General features: G+C 40.1%; 1 protein-coding gene across 4 annotated transcripts in view; it reads right to left on the reverse strand.

The window, feature by feature from the left end:
- rap1gapb (RAP1 GTPase activating protein b) overlaps positions 1-23,226 on the reverse strand; it is a 139,408-nt gene that overhangs the window by 59,200 nt on the left and 56,982 nt on the right. For 3 of the 4 annotated variants that reach the window (XM_065955109.1, XM_065955110.1, XM_065955108.1), the window contains one exon: positions 21,123-21,158. In XM_065955109.1, the coding sequence (XP_065811181.1) occupies positions 21,123-21,125 (3 nt within the window). In that variant the 5' untranslated portion in view covers positions 21,126-21,158. Of the gene's footprint in view, positions 1-2,411; positions 2,561-21,122; positions 21,159-23,226 lie in introns of those variants that run through there. The other variant, XM_065955111.1, reaches the window with a different exon arrangement.

Below are 23,226 nucleotides of genomic sequence, written 5' to 3' on the forward strand. Positions count from 1 at the left end.
CTCAGAGGCATATAAATAGTAGGCCTATAAGATAATTTTGCACAGCATGCAAGAAAAACAAAACAGCAACAGATTTATTCTGCCGTGCGGTATGTACTGAATATTGTCACGACTCAGGCTTAGTCATTAAATGCTATCCTTGGCGTTCTGCTGGACAAAACGAATGTAGACTTTTATTTAAAGACATTGGTAAGCTAGTTTGTACCATCCAATGCTTCGCACATATTAAAGTGTTGACTGCAATGTTTGATACTGTAGGTGGTTCAAAGATAAGCTCAGTTCCAGTGTCAATGTCCTCCACCACCAAAATACAAAGAAAACAATCATCATTTATACAAAGACAAATTATAGAGACAAATCATTTAAATGGCGAAAAAAAACAATGTATAATGGGGTTAATCCACAGGCTTGCCTCAGAGGCTCAGCAAAAATCTACAATTGTTCTAGTAAATACTGTTGACCCGGGGCTAAATACTGGCCGAACATGACGGCCTCCTGTGTGCCAGCTCAACAGATGCACTGGCAAACAAAAGAAAGCCACAGGCACAGCAGGAAGAGTCGAGTATCAGTGGACTGACTGCTGCTATGGTAGAATTACTCTGTCTATTAATGGCAGACTAACTTTGTCTATTAGAGCTTTAGGACAGGCTTTATCAAACAACTGCTGCTTAGCAAGAAGACCTGGGGGTATGTTGCTAATAAAGAGATCAGAAGTGTTGTCCATGGCTTTTTAACTCCCTAAATATTCAAGAAGCAAATTACAAATGCAAAGCACCACAACATATCTGCTAACAATGCGCCCTAATGATCCAGCTACCAATTTCTAATGACCAAGGTAATGAGAGAAGCTGTTTTTACACAGAGTTGCACCAATAACAACACAAAGAAGCTCTGCCACTATGTTTACTTTGCTTTATTTATCTGAATTAAACAATGCCATCATATTGCTGACCCATGTATGACTTCAGATAGTATGCAAAAGGCTCTGTCCTGTCCTGCAAACTCAACCATTTACACAGACATTGATTTGTGATTTGGTGAGAGATATTATCCTCCCAAATTCTGTCTGTGTTTAGGCTTAGTGGTAGTCGTCTCTCATGGTCAGGGGTTTGATCCCCAGCTCCTGAAGTCACATGTCGAAGTGTCCTTGGGCAAGACACTGAACCCCAAATTGCTCCCTCTGCTGCATCAGCAGTGTGTGAATGGGAATGAATGGATTAGTTAATTCTGATGGACACTTTACATAGCAGCCTCTGCCATCGGTGTGTGAATGTGTAGGTGTGACCTGCGCTGTGGTGTAAAAAACGCTTTGAGTAGTTTGAAGACAAGAAAAGCGCTATACAAGCTCAAATCCAGTAACCATTTACCATTCATTTTACACAAAATGCCACCATCATTCCTTTGGCATACATTGGTTAAAACGTCTGTTGGCCGACTTCTGCGTCATAGAGATGTTCCAATAGAATTTTTCCCATCGTGATTTTCATTCCCAAACCTTGATAACTATCAGCAGAAACAGAGCCTCCTTTGGCTACCAATGCAAAAGATATACTCAAGTTATTGGTGTTAAAAACACTGATTGCGGATTTTTTCCAGCTACAGCTACATTTTCCAATTTGCTTGCATACAACAAGATGTATTTGGGCAACCAGTGTAGTCGCCAATACAAGAATGGAGGTTTAAGGCACTTTAGTATTAGCTTCACCCTTAAAAAAAAGTCTATGGAAAAGAGAGTGAATTTGGCCAAGCACAAACTTTGCAGTCATTCTGGCACTTTTTTTCCCCCCTCCATACTCGCCTCCATGCAACAGTCAAAAGAAACTTCACTGAATGTGAAGCTCAAAGCACCCCATGGGACTTGAATCATATTTCACATTTCATCTTCACTGGAGCAGCTCCAGGTTTTGCTTTTCAATTGCATTGTAGATTAAAATCTTGCTGGGGGCTCGAGTTCGGATAAAACTCCCAAATACCAAAGAACAAAAAATAATAATAATCTGAATCATAGCTTTTTTTTTTCTCAAGTGGCATGTCTTCCATGGCTGCATCCTTCACCAGACATCTACAACACACACACAGCATACTAGACTGGATACAAGAGACAAGTGCCGATGAACCCTTCAGCTTTGTCCACTTTGAAGAGAGGAGCTAATCTAATCAAGAACAGCAGCTAATGCACATTTAGTGGAGATGCCAATCCACCACTTCCTGAGAGAAACACAGAGAGAGAAAGAAGGCTACAGAGAGAAAGTTCAGGGTCTAGAAATCTGCTTGAAGTAAAGGAAAAGCTAAATGTTGCGTTCTGTTTGTCAGGCTTTCTGTCCTATCTGTCTGTCTTGTACTGACTTGAGCCCCTTTTTTCTAAATGTATCTGTCTCATATGTTTCTCCGTCATCTGTATCTGATCTTACCTGGCTGTAGAGCTCCGTCTCTCCTCTTCAATAACTTGCAACCGTTCTCTGTAACGCTCCCTCTGTGTGTCTGACTCAGACTCTCTATCCTCCAACACCTGCTGGTGGAGATCAGCCTCTCTCCTGTCAGATGATGCTGAGGGCAGCCCTCCCTCTTCCCTCTGTTTTCCTCTCTCTCTTCCTCTTTTTTCTCACATTCATGCGCTAACTGGCAAAGTACAAACGCTCCTCTCGATCTCTCTGCCGATATCTCTCCCTTTTGTTCGCTCTCTATGACAGAGCGCTGCCTGTCCGAGCTGTGGGTGTTTCTTTGCTCAGTGTTTGCTCCACCGATTCTGCCTGTTAATAAGAGATTCTGCTCGTTCAATCAAACAAAAAACGCTGTGGCCGGATGTGGGCTTGAAAGCAAAGTTCTCAAAACAAAAGGGGACATTACCTCATTTGAAAGGCGACATCAAATCTCCCCCATCCTAATTATCTGCCTCCCCGCTCTGACAGCTTGTTTCAACATCATAAAACCTCTCCTGCAGAAATTAACCCAGCCATCCCTTTGTCCATTTTGACACATTAGTGGCAGCTGAAAAGCGCTCGGTGCTGCAGATGTTGTAGACATGCTCTCACATAATGGGGAAAATCACTTGCTCAGCCCACAGAGGAATAAGCACAGGTCAGTGTTGTCTAATAAATCACTGAGTAATCACTTCCTCCCAATCCTCATGCAGAAGACTGAACAAGACATCACAACACATTTCACACTCAGTCACAACAAAGAAGTCCTGCAACATAAAAATGCTTTCACTGGATTTCAATACCTTGTCCCCCGCTCACATCTCTTCCTTTGCACCAAACATAACAAAAGTTAGAGGCTGGTGTTCAATGTATTGAATGAATGAATTAGTTGGTTCAGGCAACAAAACTTTCTATTTATGTTAACGCTTTTTTTTCTCCTTTGGATACTTGGAAAACTTTAAACTGAGATTATTAATTTGGTTAATGCATGTTAGATCAAATACAAGAACAGAATCAAATGTGAAGTAATTATATGAAGCTATGGTTAGGTAACCTATACATTTATGAAATCTTGTTTTTTAACATTTTGGCAGTTGCCATCTTGGTTCGCTGAATCCAGAAGAGGCCATATTTGTAGGGCAGAGAGGTAAACATGACGACTTCATCCCGGTTAATAGATGGCAGTGGTAATGACTTGTCATCCACAGGGTTGTCACAACCTAAGCAAATACTGATTTATTGTTTATTTGACTCTAAATGGGACCATACTTTAATCGGTAAACATCATCCTGTATTGGAGAAGACGGAAAGTGATTGAGTCTAAAAAGTAATTAAGAAAACATATAGATTTCTCTGCCTTAAGCTGCCTTAAAATATCCATAATCCTACAGAGGTAAAAAAAAAAAAAGAAAAAGATTTTGTTTATGGTTCACTGTCCAAGATAACCATGAGAGATAAATCAGAGAAAGTGACGCAACATGACCCTGAGAATGTGAATGACAAAATGAATGTCATTTTTAAAAACAGTTTCCTCCGGCTTCAGAAAATGTAATGTAATAATGTCAAATGTGTGATTGATTACACACCTTTTTAAACTGTTTTTTTCTGTGTACAAATAACATTTTAAATCAGTTTTCATTGTGAAGTAGAGAGAACATGGCAGTAACTCACAGAGAGACAGAGTCCTGTTGAATATGAAAAACAGCTGTGACTCAGCTGTGTCACACTCCTTGCACTATTACACAGGGCTATCCCACACATGTGTTACACTATGCAGGTGGAAAAAAGACGTTCACAGATCTTAATATAAAATATATCACCAGGCAGCTTACCAAACAGACTCCACCTTTTGGAAAACAGTATCAGAGAAGCTCATTTTCCAGAATCTCAAGCGCATCCTTCCTCCTCCTGCCTCATCTTTGCTCTGAAGCATCACCTCTGAAACAGATTTAGCTGCTCGCTGGTGTTACAGTCGGAGTTCTGCTGAAAGAACCGAGCCACAGGAAATGTAATGATAGTAGTGCCAATCAATAAGCTGGGCTGCAGGCCTTGAAACCAAACCATGAGGGGATGTGAGCCAAGCCTCTAGGCGTCTTGTTGGCTTGTCTACACCCTCCTGTGTGTATGATGTTACAGGTAGCCCAGAGCTGGCTTAAAAACACACAAACGCTTGTAAAAAGAAACCACACAAACCTGTTTTGTTCTCATTTATTACTCCGGAGTTCCAGGCTTACAATGAATAACCTACATTTGTTTTTGTTCAGCAGAGGTCCCAGGTATACAGCTCTGAAACTCGTCTGAGATGGATCTCGTTTCCCCAGGGAGCGCAGGAACCATCTGATCAGGCAGAGAAGGAGCATGAAGCGTGCAGGTTAAGTAGAACCAACACCTTCCTGCCTGTTTGGAGCTTCTGAGCTGCCAGCGGGGTGGAGCTGAAGATGAAAGGATCTCGGCTCACACGGTGCAGAACTAATGGGAGTCAAACCAGGTCAGGAGGAGGTTGACTAAACAAATTATCAGCATTTTATTCCAAGTGAGTACTTGGGAATTCAGATTTGTCAAGTTAATCAGACGGCGTGCAACTACGAGAGCAACTGTATGTGGGTCAGCCTGAGACTCTTCAGACTCTTTTCTTTTCCTCTTCTCATTTCATTAGTTTCATCCCTCACAGTGTGTCTCATTGTGACTGTCTGCCTCCATCTCCCGAGGCACCCGGACCATGTTTAAGCTATACACACCAACAAACTGCAGAGAATACTCTTAAAAACAGAGTCAGCAACACTTAGATTTACATTAATCCTTCCAACACCCGTCATGTACAGAGCGTGAGCACAACAAAACATGCTTTAATCCCCGTCATTTAAAACTATAGAGTAGCTTAAGACTCATCGGCCTTAGGCAGAGCCCCGACTGCAAGACTTTTCAAATCCTAACACACTGCATCACGCACATGAGGAAAAAACAACACCGATATTGTTGTTTCTAATCTATTGACTTTACATGGATGGACAATGTACCTCCATCTCCTCTTGTACAAATGTGAAGCCAAAAACTCCTCCCACAGTGGGTGCTGACACATTGCACATTTTGGGCCGGCCTCTGTGCAGTAGGGGATCAACTTATGGAGCCGGGGTACGAATGTCCGCTAACTAAAACACATATTTAAACAGTCAAATTACCTCAGATTGTTACAGTCCATAGCAGAACAGATTCTTGTGTTGGTTTGAAGCTGACACTCACAGTTATGGAAAGTTCAATTACTCTTATGTTAGTGTTTGTTATGTTTCCTCCCACCGTCCCTCCTGCACTCTGCTTATCCAGTACACACAAAGCCACATTTGTCAACGGATCTGTCAATCAATGCGTTAAAGCCTTCTATTAGCATCAAATAACGATTTAAAAATTAACTTTTCAGAAAAGTGAAAACTAAGGCGTACATCATTACAATAGGAACAAACTGTAATGACAGAAAATATTTTTTTTTTTTATGTATTTAATGTGTATTCCAATTTTTAAGTTTGCCCAAAGTTCCATCTGTTTACATGGAGGAGGCGGAGCTTATGACCTATACTGCAGCCAATCAGTATGCTATGCATTAAGTTCAAACATGGACACAGTTCAAAATATGAGGAAAAATGGTGCTCCAGACACTACAGGGTGTACTACTGAGGTTATTGTGTTTTCCATAGGAAGAGACAAACCAACTCAAAGGATTTCATATGATCAGGTAGATGCAAAAAATAAAACAGAGGCTAACCACATTATACTAAAACAAAACCAGGAGAATTAAACATTCTTTTGCCTCTTTTCTGGTATTTAGTAAACATTCTTTCTATTCTTTGGCAACAAACTGTTTGTTTTGTGTCAACAGTAGCACACTATCCAACATTGGCTAGGGTAGCTATGGTGTTTACCATTTCTTGGAAAATGATGATGAACAGTTTTTTTTTGTGACGGTCTCAAGGTTGGCCTCTTCCTGTTTGTTTCCCTTTGCTGGCTGTGTTCTCCTTGTTAGATGGTAGATGTGGGTGGAGTCAGGGAGGACTCTAATGCAGCACACCTGAGCAGGCTGGTTTTGGGAGTCTACAAAGCAGACCTGCTCAATCTACTCGCCCTCTTCTCTCCTGCATACTGTTGTTAACATTTGTTTGTGCGTGCTTTGGTTGGAGTTTGATACTCATTTATTCATCCACACACACACACACACACACACACACACACACACACACACACACACACACACACACACACACACACACACACACACACACACACACACACACACACACTGTCATCACTGCATACACACTGACCTCCTCACAGGTCTAACACTGTTTAATTTAATAAATTAATTAAACTCCTTTGAATAATGTTACCGACTATGTGTGGTCTTTATCACTGCTCTGTTGAGCCAGGTTGTGACATCAGGTAGATGCAAACAAAACAGAGGCTGACTACATTATACAAAAAATGTATAAAAAAAAACATTCTTTTGCCTCTTTTCTGGTATTTAGTAAACATCCTTTCTATTCTTTGGCAACAAACTGTTTGCTTTGTGTCAACAGTAGCACACTATCCAACATTGGCTAGGGTAGCTATGGTGATTACCATTTCTTGGAAAATGATGATGAACAGTTTTTGTCCCAGGTAGTTAGACAACTTAACAACTCCCCACCCCCATCCTGTCCAGTCTCACTTAAATTATCACGTGATCTCCCAGGATGTTTTACTTTGGAATGATTGAATTCATATTATTCAGATTTATTAGTATTTATAAGTAAAAAATGTTTGATAATATCAAGTCAGCTCAAAATAACCTAAAGCCATTTAGGGGGTTAAATGGACTTGAGCTTGTTAAGCACTTTTCTAGTCTTCAGACTACTCAAAGCGCTTTTACACCGCAGGTCACACCTACCCATTCATACACTGATGGTAGAGGTAGCTATGTTAAGTGTCCATCAGTGTGCTGTCGAAGCAGCGGGAGCAACTTTGCGTCAAGTGTCTTGCCCAGGGACACATTGGACATATGGCGGCAGGAGCTGGGGATTGAACCCTGAGCCCTTGTTTCCCTCAGTTTAACTCAGCATGCACAGAGCGGTTTCTCTTCAGCAGAGGAGCTTTCTAATTTTACTACGGACCTTTGATTTAAAAAGTTCATTTAGAGGATCAGTTGAGAAGTCATGTATAGATTGAGATTGAGATTCAAGTGTTACTTATGAAAGGATTTGAGTCCCTCTGCTGTCAAATTTCCTGACGTTTTGGCTCAACAGATTCGATTACCAGCTGTAAGGGAGTCTTTTGGACTTCTGTTCACATAACCTAGTTTGCCTTTTGAGGATTAGCACAAGGCGGTTATATGAACCATTTTCCAATTGAATAACTTTTCCACTATATTCAGCTGTAAAAACACAATGACAAGACTTATTTAAAGTCTTGTCATTGTGACAAGATAACATGTGAAATAGATTTTGATGTGAGCTACAAACACATGTTATCAATGCTGGAAACCCCTGCCAGGGAAGTGGGTGTCAAACAAGGTGATTAACAGCATGCTGCAGAAACAACCTGTAAAAAATTGTTAATGACAAAAATTAATTGTTTTGTATGTTAGACACCTAAAATACAGTAGGATTGTTTTTTTGTTGGAAAACACTTACACAGGTTTTGTCCACAGGGGGCACAAAACTTAACATAACCCAAAGGTCCCTGGCTTTTTAGGAACCAGTGTCATTTAATCTATTGCTGTTTAATACTGTATATCCAATATTCTGGTTTATTGAGCATTCAAGTCCAATGAGACTTATTTTGGTCAGAGCAGGACTAAAACCAACCAGAGCTGCAGGAGAAGTGAAAGATTTTTTAACCTGTTATGGAGCAATAAAAGGGGCAAATTGGGCCTCATTCCATTTTGTTTATAACATTAATATGCATGAAAATAGTGAATTTTACATACAATGTCCAATTGTTCCAACTAGGAATGTGCACGACTGACCAACTAAATGGTTCAAAATCACCACAAAGTCGGGTGACTTTGTAGTTACTAGTAATTCTAGTCGGGACCACAATTACTAGTTGGTTCCACAAATTATAAATATTTTGTATATGTTTGCTCTCAATGCTGGTCAAATGTTTTGCTCAAACTGTAACACAGCAAGCCACCACTAGCCGGGGTTGTAGTCAGAGACTGGCTGTAGCCCTGGTTATTTGGCCTTCTGTCCTCGCTCAACTGCCCGATGTTAATGAGTACAGTGAAGGGAGGGCTTCTCTTTGGAGCAGGAAGGTTGTGCAGTATCTTGATCTAGAAAATGGAAATGGTTTTGTATGTAGTCTGTGTCAGGTTAAACTGTCACAACAACAGGAGCAATGTGTAACCACAGTAAGCACAGGCATTCGGATGTTAATCCCCAAGGAGGATTGAAGGCTGGTGGTGCTAGCACTGCTAGCGTTAGCCACACTTGGCAAACCAATTTAACATCCTTTACCCACAGAGGCTGTGATCCTGCTTTGTCTGAAATGTTACACAGCTCATCACATCAATAACTGCTTCCCCTTAAACTTAAATACATTGTGCACAATTGTAATGTTTTCTTACCACTAGACTGCTTGACTGGTCTAAATCAAAATGAGTCACTAGGAACATCCCTGGTACCACTTACAACAGTAAAACAGAAGACTGTTGGTAGACCAACATGGGTTTAAAAACACATGGATTATCATTCTTGCTAAAAATCATCTTTACAACTGTTTTAAGAGGAATGAAATGCTCTTCACAAAATTTTGAGTGAGCAACACTAACTCTTGCTTCCCAACAATAAATCTGCGAGCCGAGACACAGTAAGAGAAAGAATATGAATTTCTATCAAGAAATGTAATCACATGTGTAACCTTGGTGAACAGGACGTAGCTCTGGCCTTCATTCCCCTCAAGACTTGTAGGCGGGAAGAAAAGCAGTTCTTCAACACAACAACTGTGTTGTCAGCACTCCCAGAACCCCGTTGGCTCTCATAATTACCTTGTGTGTGGGTGGCCTTGTCTATTGATTCTGGCAGCGATAGATCTGCACCCAAACTGAGTGCGAAACCACAAGACCACCAGCAGGGCAGGTAGCATATTGAAGATTGGATGAATCCAAGGTTTTAACAACACACAACTCCCCTGATTTCCTCTCAGACTGCTCTCAGGTGTTGCCTGTTGATATTTATCTTTGATATAATTTATGCAGACCCAAGGAATCAAGATTCTTATTTGCTCTTAATTTAAGCGCAAAAAACTGATGAACAGGTCAAAATGTGTTGCTGTTCTGCTCCACTCTGACTTGAGCGTAATCACAGCTAGAGTGGATTTGTTCCTATCCCCCTCTCCATCCATCTACCTTCTGTCCTGCTTATCTTGTTCAAGGTTGCACTTCATCAAAGCCTGCATTGGACAGTGTATTCCCAGAACAGATCACCAGCACGTTTCAGGCACACACAATCACACTAACACCCTTGGAAATTGAGACCTCCGGATTTAATGTAGCTGGGGGTTATTAAAAGCCTTGGACGGAACAAAAATCTTGTTGAAAAACAGCATAATTGATGAAAAAAAAGGCATCTTGAAGAAAAGATTGGAAACTAAACTGTTATTAATCATTATTTGATTTTTCTGTTCAGTGAGACGACTAACGGTTAACAGTCGAAAGCAATATTTGAATTTAAATGTGGTAACACTAGAGGGCTGTTTGGTTGTGTAGCAAGATTAAGATTGATTAAAACTTGTTGAATAAACAAAAGGTAAAAGTGAAGTTTTAATGAAGTTAAAAGTGATGTTTTTTTCTCGACTTTAACTTTTGAAATAAAGTTTTCAGCACCTGTCATTCAAAACAGCATCATGCACACTGACTAATTTCTAGGTTCCAGTAAAAAACAATTCTGTCCCCAATTGTCTCCAATTTCTATCCCATAGAATAAATAACAAATAACTAATTTGAATAAGAAGGTTTCTGTTTAGTGTCATAAAAGTAGATTTTTAAAGTATGACTTGGATCTGATACTTTGGAGCAGATAGACTTGTATTGTGGTAAAGTTTGACACGGTATGCAATAGTCTCTGACTTCATCACTCCTTGCATGCAGCTAATTGAGGATAAGATGATATCTTAAACACCCTTTGCCAGAGCTTGCAGAAAGAGGTGGGTGATATGGGAAAAATATCATATCATGATTTTTTTTTGCCAAAATCACGATCACGATTTTATCACGAATTTTTTCATACTGATCTTAAGACAAATTTGTAAGTTACTGACCAGTTCAACCAAACTTATTTCCCTGTATAATGTTTTTAAATGCACAAAAACTGTGCTGACAAGTTTAATCTATTTGAAAAACATATTTGTAGGAGGTCTGGAGGTCTCTCACCCAGAACATCTTTAGCAACAGAAATGTCTTTTCCTCAATTTGATCAATATTTATGCACAATGTGAAGGTTTTCTGCACCACTTTGAAATTATGATTTAGTTATAGTGTCCTCTTTTTATGTTCATCAGGAACATTTTCACACAGTGATGCATTCATTTAAAGACATGTAGACTTCGCGTTCTTGTGTTTCTGTTCTATTTAGCCCTGCAGAGTTCCTACAGCTGTAGCTTCATATGGGCTCTGCAGCATTCATAGGCATTGTTTTTATGACATCATTGGACTAACTTTAGTTTTGTTTAAATATAATAAAACATAATACAGAATGTGTTCATTCTGTGACACATGATCAAAGTAAGTTTTACTGACAGAAGAGTTTTATTCATAGAGGGGGCCGGACATCGTTGATTGACAGACAGACAGTCACCATGGTTACTCACTTTCACCTGGCTGCTGCACACAACGTGTAACGTCATTTAGTGTAATCCCTATAAATTTGGGTATCACAACAGGTGAGCTTGAAACTGAGAGAAAGCAGAAAAGACCGACAGCAACATTTGAAACACCGGGGTTATATCTCTCATCACTGTCTCTCTGAGCTCCGCTCTGTCTGACTCTCTGCAGACTGTTAACGTCTCTCCGGCTCGTTAAAAGGTTTCTTGTGTCGCTATCCGAGATGTAAACTTAACTGTGCAAACTATGCAGATAAGTTAACTGTTGCTCACGCCGTGTCAGTTTGGAAAAATATCAAAACAGTTGCATATAACCGGGATGGAGTTGTTTTTGCGGACTTTACTTTCAAGTTTAGTTTTTGTTTTCACCGCTGCGAAGCAAAAAAGAGGGAGATGCGTCTGTGTCTGAGCATAAACTGCAGCATGATAGAATAAACACATTAGCCCGGTTCTATGATCTCCCTGCTTTGGCAGATCGTCAACTCGTTAAAATCCTTCACGATCTAAGATCGTTATATATATATATCTAAGATCGCCCGCCACTACTTGCAGGTGGAGTTGTTGGGGTTGACACTATGATTGCAGTACTGGTGCAGGGCCCAAGGCAATGATAGAGCAGAGGGAGAGAGGGGAATTTGCTTTTTAAATAGGCCGCCAAATTGTTAGGATGTGTGTCAGGTCATTGTGGAGAAATGTGCATGTCAAATTTTAAATCAGTGCAGCTCGCTCGAGGACCCAACCTAAACTAGCTCACAGACATTGTTCCATTTATTTTCCAAGAGGGAAATTTTCCCAACAATAAAATCTGGCAGTGTTTTCCCCTATTGAATTGCAGGTGGATCAAACCTGTCGACTCTTTGCAGTGTCGCTGAGTGCCTCACTGACTAATGGGGTGATTAGAGTCATTATGTGGACACGCTGAGCTGTCAGCAGATGCTCCATGTGGGCATTTTGTGCTGCTGAGTGAGGAGCAGAGAAACGGGAAAAACAACAAGAACAATAATAATAAAGGTGACCTGAAGAAGAGGCTGAAGCAGATTATGAGAAAATATAGGATTGTTGGAAAATGGCATACATAACTGATCAAATGTAAATTAATCATACATTTGACATGATAAAAATAAACGTTGCATATACAGACCTGATACATTTATTCACTACTGCAGCTATCTATTTCAGTAATCGAGACTAATTTCTATGACTAATCAAGTCATCAGAGGAATTTTAAAGAGCATAATTATTACGGCTGCAGCCACACCCCCGCTCCTGTATGTGCGACTGACCTCTCCTTTGGAGTGTCTGTGTGTGCGTGTATGTGTGTTGGTTGTTGCATCCTCAAGGACTTCAGTCTGCTTTTCAGGTAAATCACTCCACAGAAACAGCACTTTCAAATTTGCTATTTGCTGTAGACTCAGAGTTGATATGATAGACCCATGTATACTATTGGACTGATTTGGGAATTACTTTGGCATCAGGTCAGCTACTCCAGTGGTTAAGATCTTAGCTGTCTTAAAGATGTCAATATTATTTGTATTGTAGCAACATGCACTCCGATTCCTGTGCTGTTAGGCACAGGGTTCCACAGGGGTCTGTGCTAGGTCCATTGTTGTTTTCACTCTACCTTTTGACAACGGGTCAGATCTTGCATTTTTTTTGGGATTGCTTTTCATAGTTATGCAGATGATTTGCAGTTGTATATGCCAGTAGCTATAGGAAGTTGGTCTGACAGCTAAACTTGAGGCTTGTCTGGCTGCTGTTAGAAGCTGGTTATCAACAAATGTACTGCTATTTAACTCAGCTAAGACAGTTATAATGGTTATCTGACTAGCATGGCTGAGTCATATGTTCAATCAATTTACTGTGTCTCAGGATGATTGTGCTTATTGTAGAGAACGAATTCAGTATCTTGGAGTGCTTTTCGACAAAATGTTTTGTTTGATTTACATATAAAGGTTGTGACTAGAGTCGCTTTTTTTCTTCTCAGAAACATCTCTAAGATCACATCAATACTTCCATTTGAGGATGCTGGGTGACCTTTTCATACATACGGTTCATCTCAGTTAGATTATTGTGTTGTCCGTCTGTCAGGTTTGCCAAAGAAGAGTTTTTTGAGATCTGCAGATGGGTCAGAATGCAGCAGCTCCTGTTCTGACTGAAGAGGGTAAATATGACCATATAACCCCAGTGTCACCTTTCTCTATTGGCTTCCTGTCGAGGTTAGAGCAGACTTTAAGGCCCTGCTGCTTACTTATAAAATTGTAAATGGCAGTTCACCGTCGTACTTGACTGACCTGGTGACTCTGCATGTGCCTGCACGTGCTCTGTGTTCCCAGGGGACTGGTCTTCTGAGTGTCCCAAAGGTCAAAAAGAAGACAGTTGGTGACAACTAACCAATCAGATGAGAGCACCTGTCAACAGACTCCTTTAAGAGCTTGACCACCCATTACTCATGGCGCAGCTTTGTTGTGTTCAGCTCCCAACTGTTCCCTGTTTTTCCTCGGCTTAACTACAGCGTTTTCGAGATTCACTCCACATTCAAGGATTTCTACTGTTTTCATTTTCCACTGATAACAAGTGTTTATGTGACTTTTATTTCTAAATCATCAAACCTGTTTCCAAACTACAGAACATGCCACATTTCATCTTGACTGACGACTAATGCCTGAATTATGTGCTGACGACATTGCTAGTATTTTAATTATCAAGAAATTTCGAGAAATTATCTAGAAATGTAAAGAGCAGATACAAAAGCTGTATTTATGAACATTTTTCATTCATTCCACAATTCAAACCGTACACGCCTGATTAAAAAGCAGCCCTGCTCTGTATGAGCAAGGCTGGAAAATTCCTCCATCATTAATTTCCTCTTCTCTCTGTCATCCTACTCACTGAGGTATGTATGGCTTCTAATTGAAGAGTCTCCTGAACTGAGATGTAATGGAGCCTGGTTGCATGGAGTCGACCTCCTCATAATGTTAAATGGCTACATCTGCAAGCAACATTACCCCCTGAGTAAGTCTGTGCTTTTCAATTCATTATCTGAGAAAGTTTTTACTAAGTAAAGAGGCTAATGAAGCACATCTGGGAGGAATATAAAGTGGATGCCTGTGTTCGTGCGTGTTCATGTGTGTGTGTGTGTGTGTGTGTGTGTGTGTGTGTGTGTGTGTGTGTGTGTGTTGTAATATCATCATCAGTGATTTATTAAACTATATAGAAAAGGAGAGTTGAACAACAGATGTTCAAAACGCAGTTCAAAACAACAAAATCTCTTTGTGAAAATGTCCTTAAACTTGGGATTGGGGTTATTAATTTGTATTGATATTGAGACTCCTTAGGGATCCAAGTCTGTATTAATACCACTATCAATACATGTGTGTTATTTGGTGGAAATAAGAGACGAGTAGGAAGTTAAGCAGATCATGATTCCATCCGTAATATCTACTTGAACACACACATTTCCCCTCCGAACGACTGTATTTACTCTTGATTTTAGATGAAACATTTGATCATATCAGGATGATGTTTTATTAACCTTTCCCTAATCGTCATTTCCCTGACCTGTCAGGTATCCCCTACTAAAGATTCTGAGTTGTCAAATGCCGACTAATCTTCCAAAGGCTTCGTTTTTTTTGCACTTAATGACCCATATTCTCATTTGCAATAAATTAGATAAACAAATTAAACTATTTGTTATCAGATTTGGAATCGCAATTTATTCGATGATAGGACTTGATTCATCCTTTTTCTTGCTCATTAGGTCTGCATTATGGTGACCTTATAACGATATCACACATGCTCATCTACAATACATAAAGCTCATAGGATATGGTAAAAAGGGAAACAGAGTAGCCAGGTACACAACTTGTATTATTGCACTCAGAAACAACTAGATTATCTAACAGGAACTGAAACAAGGCCAAGGACACTAAAAAAGATTAAAGGCCAGCCAAGATGCTGCTATTCCAATGGCCCTGTAAAATAGGATTGCTCACCTTAACCTGTTAAAAATCTGTACACACCTTCATGACCCAACCGTAATACGTGTCAGACCTCCGACCAAGAAACAATGATTTTTACTGTCTTTTGACTCACCATTTGAAAAATGAACTGTACTCTCCTGATCATACTATTCCAACAAAAACAGTCCTGCTGCATCAGCAAGGGTCCCCACGATCCAAATCCAGTAAAAGATTTATTCCAAACATATAACATCCATACAGATCCAAGGATTACTTCAATTTTGCTTCCACTGTCCCCCATGCAAGATAATATTTTGCAATATAAATGTATTTTGCTTCTGCCTAATCATTTGCTTTGATAACTGTAGCCAAATGTAAGACAATTTCTCTAGTCCACCAGAATTCCTCTTCAGGTAGTTAAATATCTACTGGTTGGCAATTTATTTTGATTCAAAGACTTTTTAAGACAATCACTGTTTGTTTGTGCCTTGGTGATTTGATTGGAATCAACTGACTCAACTTGAGTTACAACCTTACGTTAGAGCCCACGAGACTTGATAGCAGTATTGATAGGTTCAAACATAATTGATTTTCATGGTTGAAAAATGAAGAACTTAAAAATTAACGGGGTTTTGATCCCCAATGTCTACTTAAAATTGAACATTGTTTAGACTGAAATGAATCCTATCATGTGTTACTCATTTCTTATCTTTCATGTTTTTTACTGAACAGGTGCACAGAGTAAAAGTGAACCCTGTCTGCTAAAATAACCTCAACCATCACTTGGCTTCTCTCTTTCTTTGATCCGTGCACAACCTGCACAACCTGCACCACATCGCAGCTGCACAGGGTCATGATGTTTTCATCTGTGAAATCACTGAAGACTGGACACACCTGTCTGGGTCGCAGCGGGGGTCTCTTTCCTGCATGCTTTTTGATGCAGCGAAGGCAGCTCCAAGCTGGATAACAAGTCAAAGCCTCAGTGGTTTTTAACGGAGATAAAACTCAGCTACTGTGACTCTGTAAAACATTTTCAATGGTACAACCAGGGGTTTAACGAGAGCTGCTGTCACACCTTTAATGAGAACAAAAGACTCAAGGCTTTAATGAAAAGCTGTAGGAATTCTATTTTAGTCAGGGGAAGTCACCTGAACATTTGTAGACACATCCCTGCGATAGTAACATGACTACTGAGTAAAATCCAAAACTATCATGTATGATTACATGATTTATTACATAAATATGTTTCTGTTTACACCAGTGTATAGTTAATCATCTGCATAACATTAAAAGGCCATTCCAAATCCAGATCCGACCCATTGGTGACAGGTAAAGTGAAAACAATGTACCCAGCACAGACCCCTGTGGAACCCCATGCCTAACAGCTCAGGACCGACAGCATGTTGCTATACAAATCACGTTGAGATCTTTTTGACAGGTACGATCTTAACCACTAGGCCAAAGCATCAGGGATATTTTCAAATAATTGAGGGGATGAGGGGACTGAAGTTTCCTGTCATATACTCCAGCAGAGGCTCTTGCTAGATATCAACAGTAACATGAACTGTGCAGAGCAACAGATGGTATCAGCCAGTAAGTGACAGTCTGACTAAGAGACTCATAGAGGAACACGTGAACCTTTTCAACCTGCTGTGACAGCCAATAATCTCTCAGAGTTCAACAGCTTCGTTTTTAACTTCTGATAAATCAGGAGACCTAAAAATATTGAAATAGTTAAAGAATGTCCAGTAAAGATGATCACATACACCCCCCAACATCCAAAAAGTTGGGTGGAGCTGAATGTTGTAGGTTTGGTTTTATTGAAACTGAAGCCTCCGGATATTATGTCAGCGGGGTTACAGCCTGTACAGGAATGTTTATAATAACTTTACAATGAATTCTGGTTGACGCAGCCTATTCAGGCTTTAGATCTCATTCCAACTAAACATCTGTGAGCTGAGCCAGTCCTCCAGGCTGTTTGGGGGGGGGGGGGGGGGGCAATATGGGGTGCAATGCAATAATAGAAAGGCATCTTGTTCATATTTTGCATTTAAGCCTCTATTAAATAAGGCACATGTAAACAGTTTGATTGTCCCTATGAGAGTCAAATCTACATCCTGACTCTGTTGAGTCTTGGTCTGCCGGTTGAGCTACAGCTGGCTCCCTTCTTTTCTGTTTGCTTTCTCCTCACGACTCTGACATGAGAGCGGAGAGCGGCCATTAACAGCGATCTGAAGAGGCACAGATGCCCAATTAGAGGCCTCTTTGCCCCACTCAATCTCAACGCTCAGCACTGAGGACCACTTCATTACCACCCAGCTCCTCATGTCAGTCAAAGGGCTGCACATAGTCACAGCCGCGGGGCAGCTCAGAGGGGAGCGCTGTGAGGCAACAGGCACTCACCTCCTGCAGCGCACTCCTGAAGACAGGTGCCATGAGGGGGTCTAACTCACTTAATGAATTAATTAAGAAACTATTGTCAAGATTAAAATAGAAATGCTGATCACATATTTTAACTAGGAGCATAATGAAAAGCAGCTGTAGCACATCATCATAGATACGATAGGATATGAGGCAATACGATACAATACTAGCCACGATATGATACATTTGGATTTTCCACTGCAAAGATTCACCAGCCGTACCTTTTGCTGAAAGGAAGCTGGAGGAGACTTCTTGTTAGAAAAACTCGACTTACACATGTAGAGGACATAACCATAAAAAAAGGTGGCGAGGCAGTTACAGGGGTAGGTGAAATCGATACAAAACGAAATTTCCTCATAGATTTAAATTGCACTGCGATCAAATAATATAACATCATAATCAAAGTTGTTCCACGTAGTTTGCTGCATCACCACACAGTAATTGTAACTGTGATATCTAATTGAAATGCTTTCCCCCATTAGTTCAAATAAGTAGTATGCATTGAGAATGACACTTATGACTATTTATGCTGTCTGCCTTATTGCAGCTTAGCAGGAGCTGCAGCCCGACTAAGATAAGCACCACCATTATCGACAGCAATCAAGCTAATGATGGTTTAATTGGGAACAGTGAACTGCAAGCAGTTTAGCACAGTAAAGTAAGCGTGTTCCCTCCTTACATTAGGAGCCGCACTTCGCCCCAATGATTCAGGGTGACAGGAGTAACGTCTACATGGAGGGAAGAACAAGAAGTGTATGTGTGTGCGTGAGTGTGTGAGTGTGTGTGTGTGTGTGTGTGTGTTTGTGTGTGTTTGTGTGTGTGTGCGTGTGTGTGTATGTGTGTGTCTCAGGTGAGACGTTGGAGACAGCTAGGCAAAAGAAAGAAGGTCATGCATCTTTTCTTAAGTGATCAAGCCAAAAAATGAAGGGAATGTAAAAAAAAAAAGCATTGCGTCGATACATTGGATTTGTAATGTACGTGTAGGCTGAGACTGATTGTATAAACACAATTGGCTTAATGACTCTGTGATTATAATCAGAACACAGCCCAGCTCTGAGGTGCTATCAACATGCACTGCAGACCTTTTTTTCTTCAGAGAGAAACCTGTAAACTGTCATAAGGAATGATTCCCTCATAACCCCTCATTGTCCTTTGCAGAGTCATTATCACTCGTTTTTTTTTTTTTTTTTTTTTTTTACGACTCTGAAGCCCATTTCATGTGTAATAATAAAGCAACACAATTCTTTCAGATGCTTTAAAGCCAGCTGAGAGACAAGCACACCGAAGGGAAAACTCTCTCCAAACAGCATAATATTCTCTCCTGCTTTAGTACATACAATACGCAGACATAACAGTCAGGAAAAGTGTAATTAATATTTAGTCTCCCCCTTTTATTGTTGTCTCTGTGCCCTGTGTCCAGTGACGTTAAATAGAAGAAAATCTAATAATGACCAGGGACTATTGAAGCAGATAACCAATTTTCATGATAATATATGAATCCCATATTGTACGAAATAGTGGATATAAGTACGTCAATTTATCACTATGGGGATAATGCCTATTAAAGTGTTCTCTGGGAATAATTAAGAAACTGTCTGACTTTTAGAGAGTCCATAAAACACCTGATTCTGACAACGTGGTATTACCATGCGTATATCAAGGTCCTGAGGCAAAGATTGGAGTTTAAGTACATTTTTTTAATCAAAATCTGAAGTTTCTAACATTACTTTACTCTGTTTCCATGGTTTCCCATGAGGGTTTAACTAATACCTGAAATAACTGTTTCCGTCTTTAGATTCTTAAGCAGTGAAATCGATGTTCTCTACTCCCGTAAACTGAACAAATCTTATAGCTTCGACTTGGCAAAGGGGGATATTTCCAGCCAGCTGAGCTCATTGTATCGTTTGGTTGAGCTATTAGCCAAAAAGCTAACAGTCTGGTAGCTAAAATCAAAGTCATTTATATTGATTATGGTAGACAAACAGGGAATGTATTTTTACAGCATGTTTAACAATGAGACTAGCTTGCTGACCAGTTACGACATTGTCGCCAAATCAGCATCAAGGTTTTTAAGAACAAATGCCAAGTCATGTTTACTGTCAGGTAGCCGTTGCGGCCTTTAGAAGTGAGCTGGATTTCAGATAAATCCTCATGTGATCAACATATACCTCAGTTAAGACAGGCATTGTACTTCTTGAAGATTGTGCAACACAGTCCTCTTCCTGAGGTGTTCAGAGGAGGAGGGACTGAAAAGTCAAGAATAGCTTTGGATTTAGTTTGCTTAGTTGTAAACAGAAGCTTTGACTGCCCCCCTGTTGCTGCAGATACTGTTTTTTTTAGATGTAGGTTGATCCTGTGTAGCCAGCGCTTCACAAAACACTGAACATAAGATTGATACGATTGCTACTCAGTTGGTGCCAGTTATCAGGAATGAATGGAACAGCCTGCAGCCAATCAGAACTGGGTTTTCAGCAGGACCATGCTATTATAAAAGTAACATATCAAACAACTATAAACATGGTCATGACAACAACTGACAGCACCAAAAATTATGAAGTGTATGCTTCCATTATCGCGCTAGGCAGAGATAAATATTGCCAATCTTTATCCACGGTAAAGCAGCACCATGACTCTTTCTGTGGCCTTTGATGCTTGAGTTTGTCCCACATGTCCAGCTGGTCTCATGCACACACACACACACACACACACACACACACACACACACACACACACACACACACACACACACACACACACACACACACACACACACACACACACACACACACACACACACACACTTGTGCTCCCTGTCTCTCTCCATCTGCTCCTCTCCTGTATTTACAGCAACACATTCCTCCCTACATGCTGCCAGACTACCTGCCAAGAGGGAAAATTACTGGATCCTCCATCTCTGTTTCCATCACATGCAGATGTCCTAAGCTATAAGAGAGCATAGGTGTTTAAGTGGAGACATAAACGTGAGCACATTCGAAACAAGCCAAGAACGAGAAACAAGTTAACCATGACATGATGAAGGGATCTAAGCTTGTGAGGAACATTTCTTGGTTATTCCTGCAGAACACAATAACAAGTCTGGTGAACATGATAGAAACAGATGAGTGTTGTCATTCCACATACTGAAATTGCAAGCAAACATCCACACATTGTGTAACTTGTGACTTGTGACTTGTGACCTCTATCTGGAAAATCTGATGAGGATGACGTGAGTTGTGGTTGCTGCATTTATTCATTTTTTTTAATTTGATTTCATTTGTTAAATGGGTGATATAAAAATCTTTCTTTTCCATGTTGAAGTCCAATACCTGATCAAAAATTTGGTGTGTCCATGAACAGAATAAAAAGTTTATGTCTCAAAAGCTTCATTGGCTGGAGATGAAACATTTAAGTTGCTGAGAGCAGTCAAGCACAAAAAAACTCTCATGCGTAGTTATTCAATAAGCAGAGTACTCACCATAAGGTTCTGGTCCTGGAGAAGCTCTTGTCAGCTCTGGAAAAAAAACACAGTGAAAGTACATGAGTTACTTTGCATCACTCTCAAAGGTGAAAAACGCATGCAGAAGGTGTGCTAAGATGAGTGAAATACTTAATAAATGGAAGAATACAGAAGTTTTTTAAACCAGAAAACAGATTGCCTTTACATGGACTTTAGTATCCTGTTTTTGTGTCTGTGGATGTAAACATCATAATCGGATTTCAAAATCAGGGATAAGTCACTATCACGATTTTGAGAAAAAAACGTTTTTTTGCTACCTGGAGAACTCAGAAAGAAAATGGAAAACTTTTACCCTGGTATCTGACCGCTGCCAGCTGCCTGCTCAGCCAGGTGACAACCAAAACAAACATGGCGGCGGCAACAAGAATGTCTTACTTCTGGAGAGAGTTTTGTCTTTCAGTAATGAAAGAATGAAATAAAACTGGAAGTTTAGATTGGATAAGAATAAAAATGCTGCTCTACTCAAGTCAGTGTTGAACAGGCTGCAAGTCAGGTCAAGTTGAAAAGTACTGAAGAAACATTACTACAGCACTTAATTTAAAAAAAAAAACCAAAAACATCACATAAGATAATAATAAGATGCAGTAATGAGAAACATGGATACGAGTATTTATCATGTAAACAGGGATATGAATAACCAGGTTTCTCTGTGTGCACGTAAACCCATATCCCAGATTTGATCAACACCAGGATGAAGCTCATAAAGAGATACTAGGATCATGTAAACACACTCACTGAGGAATTGAAAAATAACCATTTTATAAAAGGCATTTTGCATGCTTGTAAAAAGAAAAACAGGAAACGATAAAAAGGCTACACATTATAGCAAAAAACAAAATAAATCTGAATGAGCCGAGTTTTGCAAGTTGAAGGATAAATCATTGAGAAACACCATGTCATTGCATTATACAACAGATACGGTTATTTTGTGAGCAAACAGCCGCTAAACTGCAGATGAGCGCCAACACGGAGCAATGCAAGCATTCTTATGGAGTTTTTCTAAACGTCACTCCAATATTCATTCTGCTGTGTAGCTCTCCAACAACTCCTCAGGGAAATATCTGGCTCTTAAGCTGCTAAATGGCCCACTTTGTTCACCAACCAGTTGCTTACTTTGTTTATCTACGAATAATTCATGGGCTAAAGCTGTCTTCTGAGGCTGGAAAACAGCAGTGGTGAGAGCGGTGAGACCAAATCACACCAGCAAGGGCTGTAAAAGCCAGAAAATGATTCAGGAGATGTTGAAACACTTCACAGAGCTGCAGAATCAGTTCATACATCTCTGAGTCACTGCAGATGACTATCCTAGTGATACAATTCTATTTGATACATTGTTCAAATAGAGATGGACACTGTTTTCAACACTATCATCTTCTCCATCTATGGTTTAGCTCCCTTTGCTTTCCTCCACCTCATTTCAATATCACTTCCTCCTGCCAACTACTCACTTAGTACCTCCTCAGCGTCTCAGAGAGGAAAATGAACAGCTGGCAGATGTGCTGTGAAGGAAGCCAGAGTGTTGGGGTCTTAAAATCTCTCAATGGCATGGTGGCCAAATAGTGCAGCTTCCTTATTAAGTAGAGTGAAAAGTCAAACATGATTTACAAAAACAAGTTAAAACTCCTGTGAGAAGTTTTAGCTGATTATGAAATAGTCTTCAATTGAAACTCATGCCTTTATAGGGTCTGGGGACACTTTTCCTGACACAGACAACATTCTGCTGCAATCAGTTTCTTTGTTTGTGTCCATGGTTACCACGGACCAGATAGTTTGTTTCTATGTTTTAATTTCTCAAACCCTGTCTGCTGTAATGTTAATGCACTGTATTCAGAACACCTGGATGAGGCGGAGAGATACATACATGTTCTTGTCCAATTAGATTGCTTGGTCTGACCGTACTGTTGCAAAAGAACATATAATGATGACGAAGGGAGAAAGTGAAAGCCAGTGAAAGAAAATCATGATATAAGACACAAAAGGCAGCCAGACAGAACATCATCATTTGGATGTTTTCCTCCGTCATTGTGTTAAATTTAAAGGATTGTTCTCTCTTTTCATTCCC

Source organism: Labrus bergylta, chromosome 5 (assembly GCF_963930695.1).
Source record: "Labrus bergylta chromosome 5, fLabBer1.1, whole genome shotgun sequence".
Classification (NCBI taxonomy): domain Eukaryota; kingdom Metazoa; phylum Chordata; class Actinopteri; order Labriformes; family Labridae; genus Labrus; species Labrus bergylta.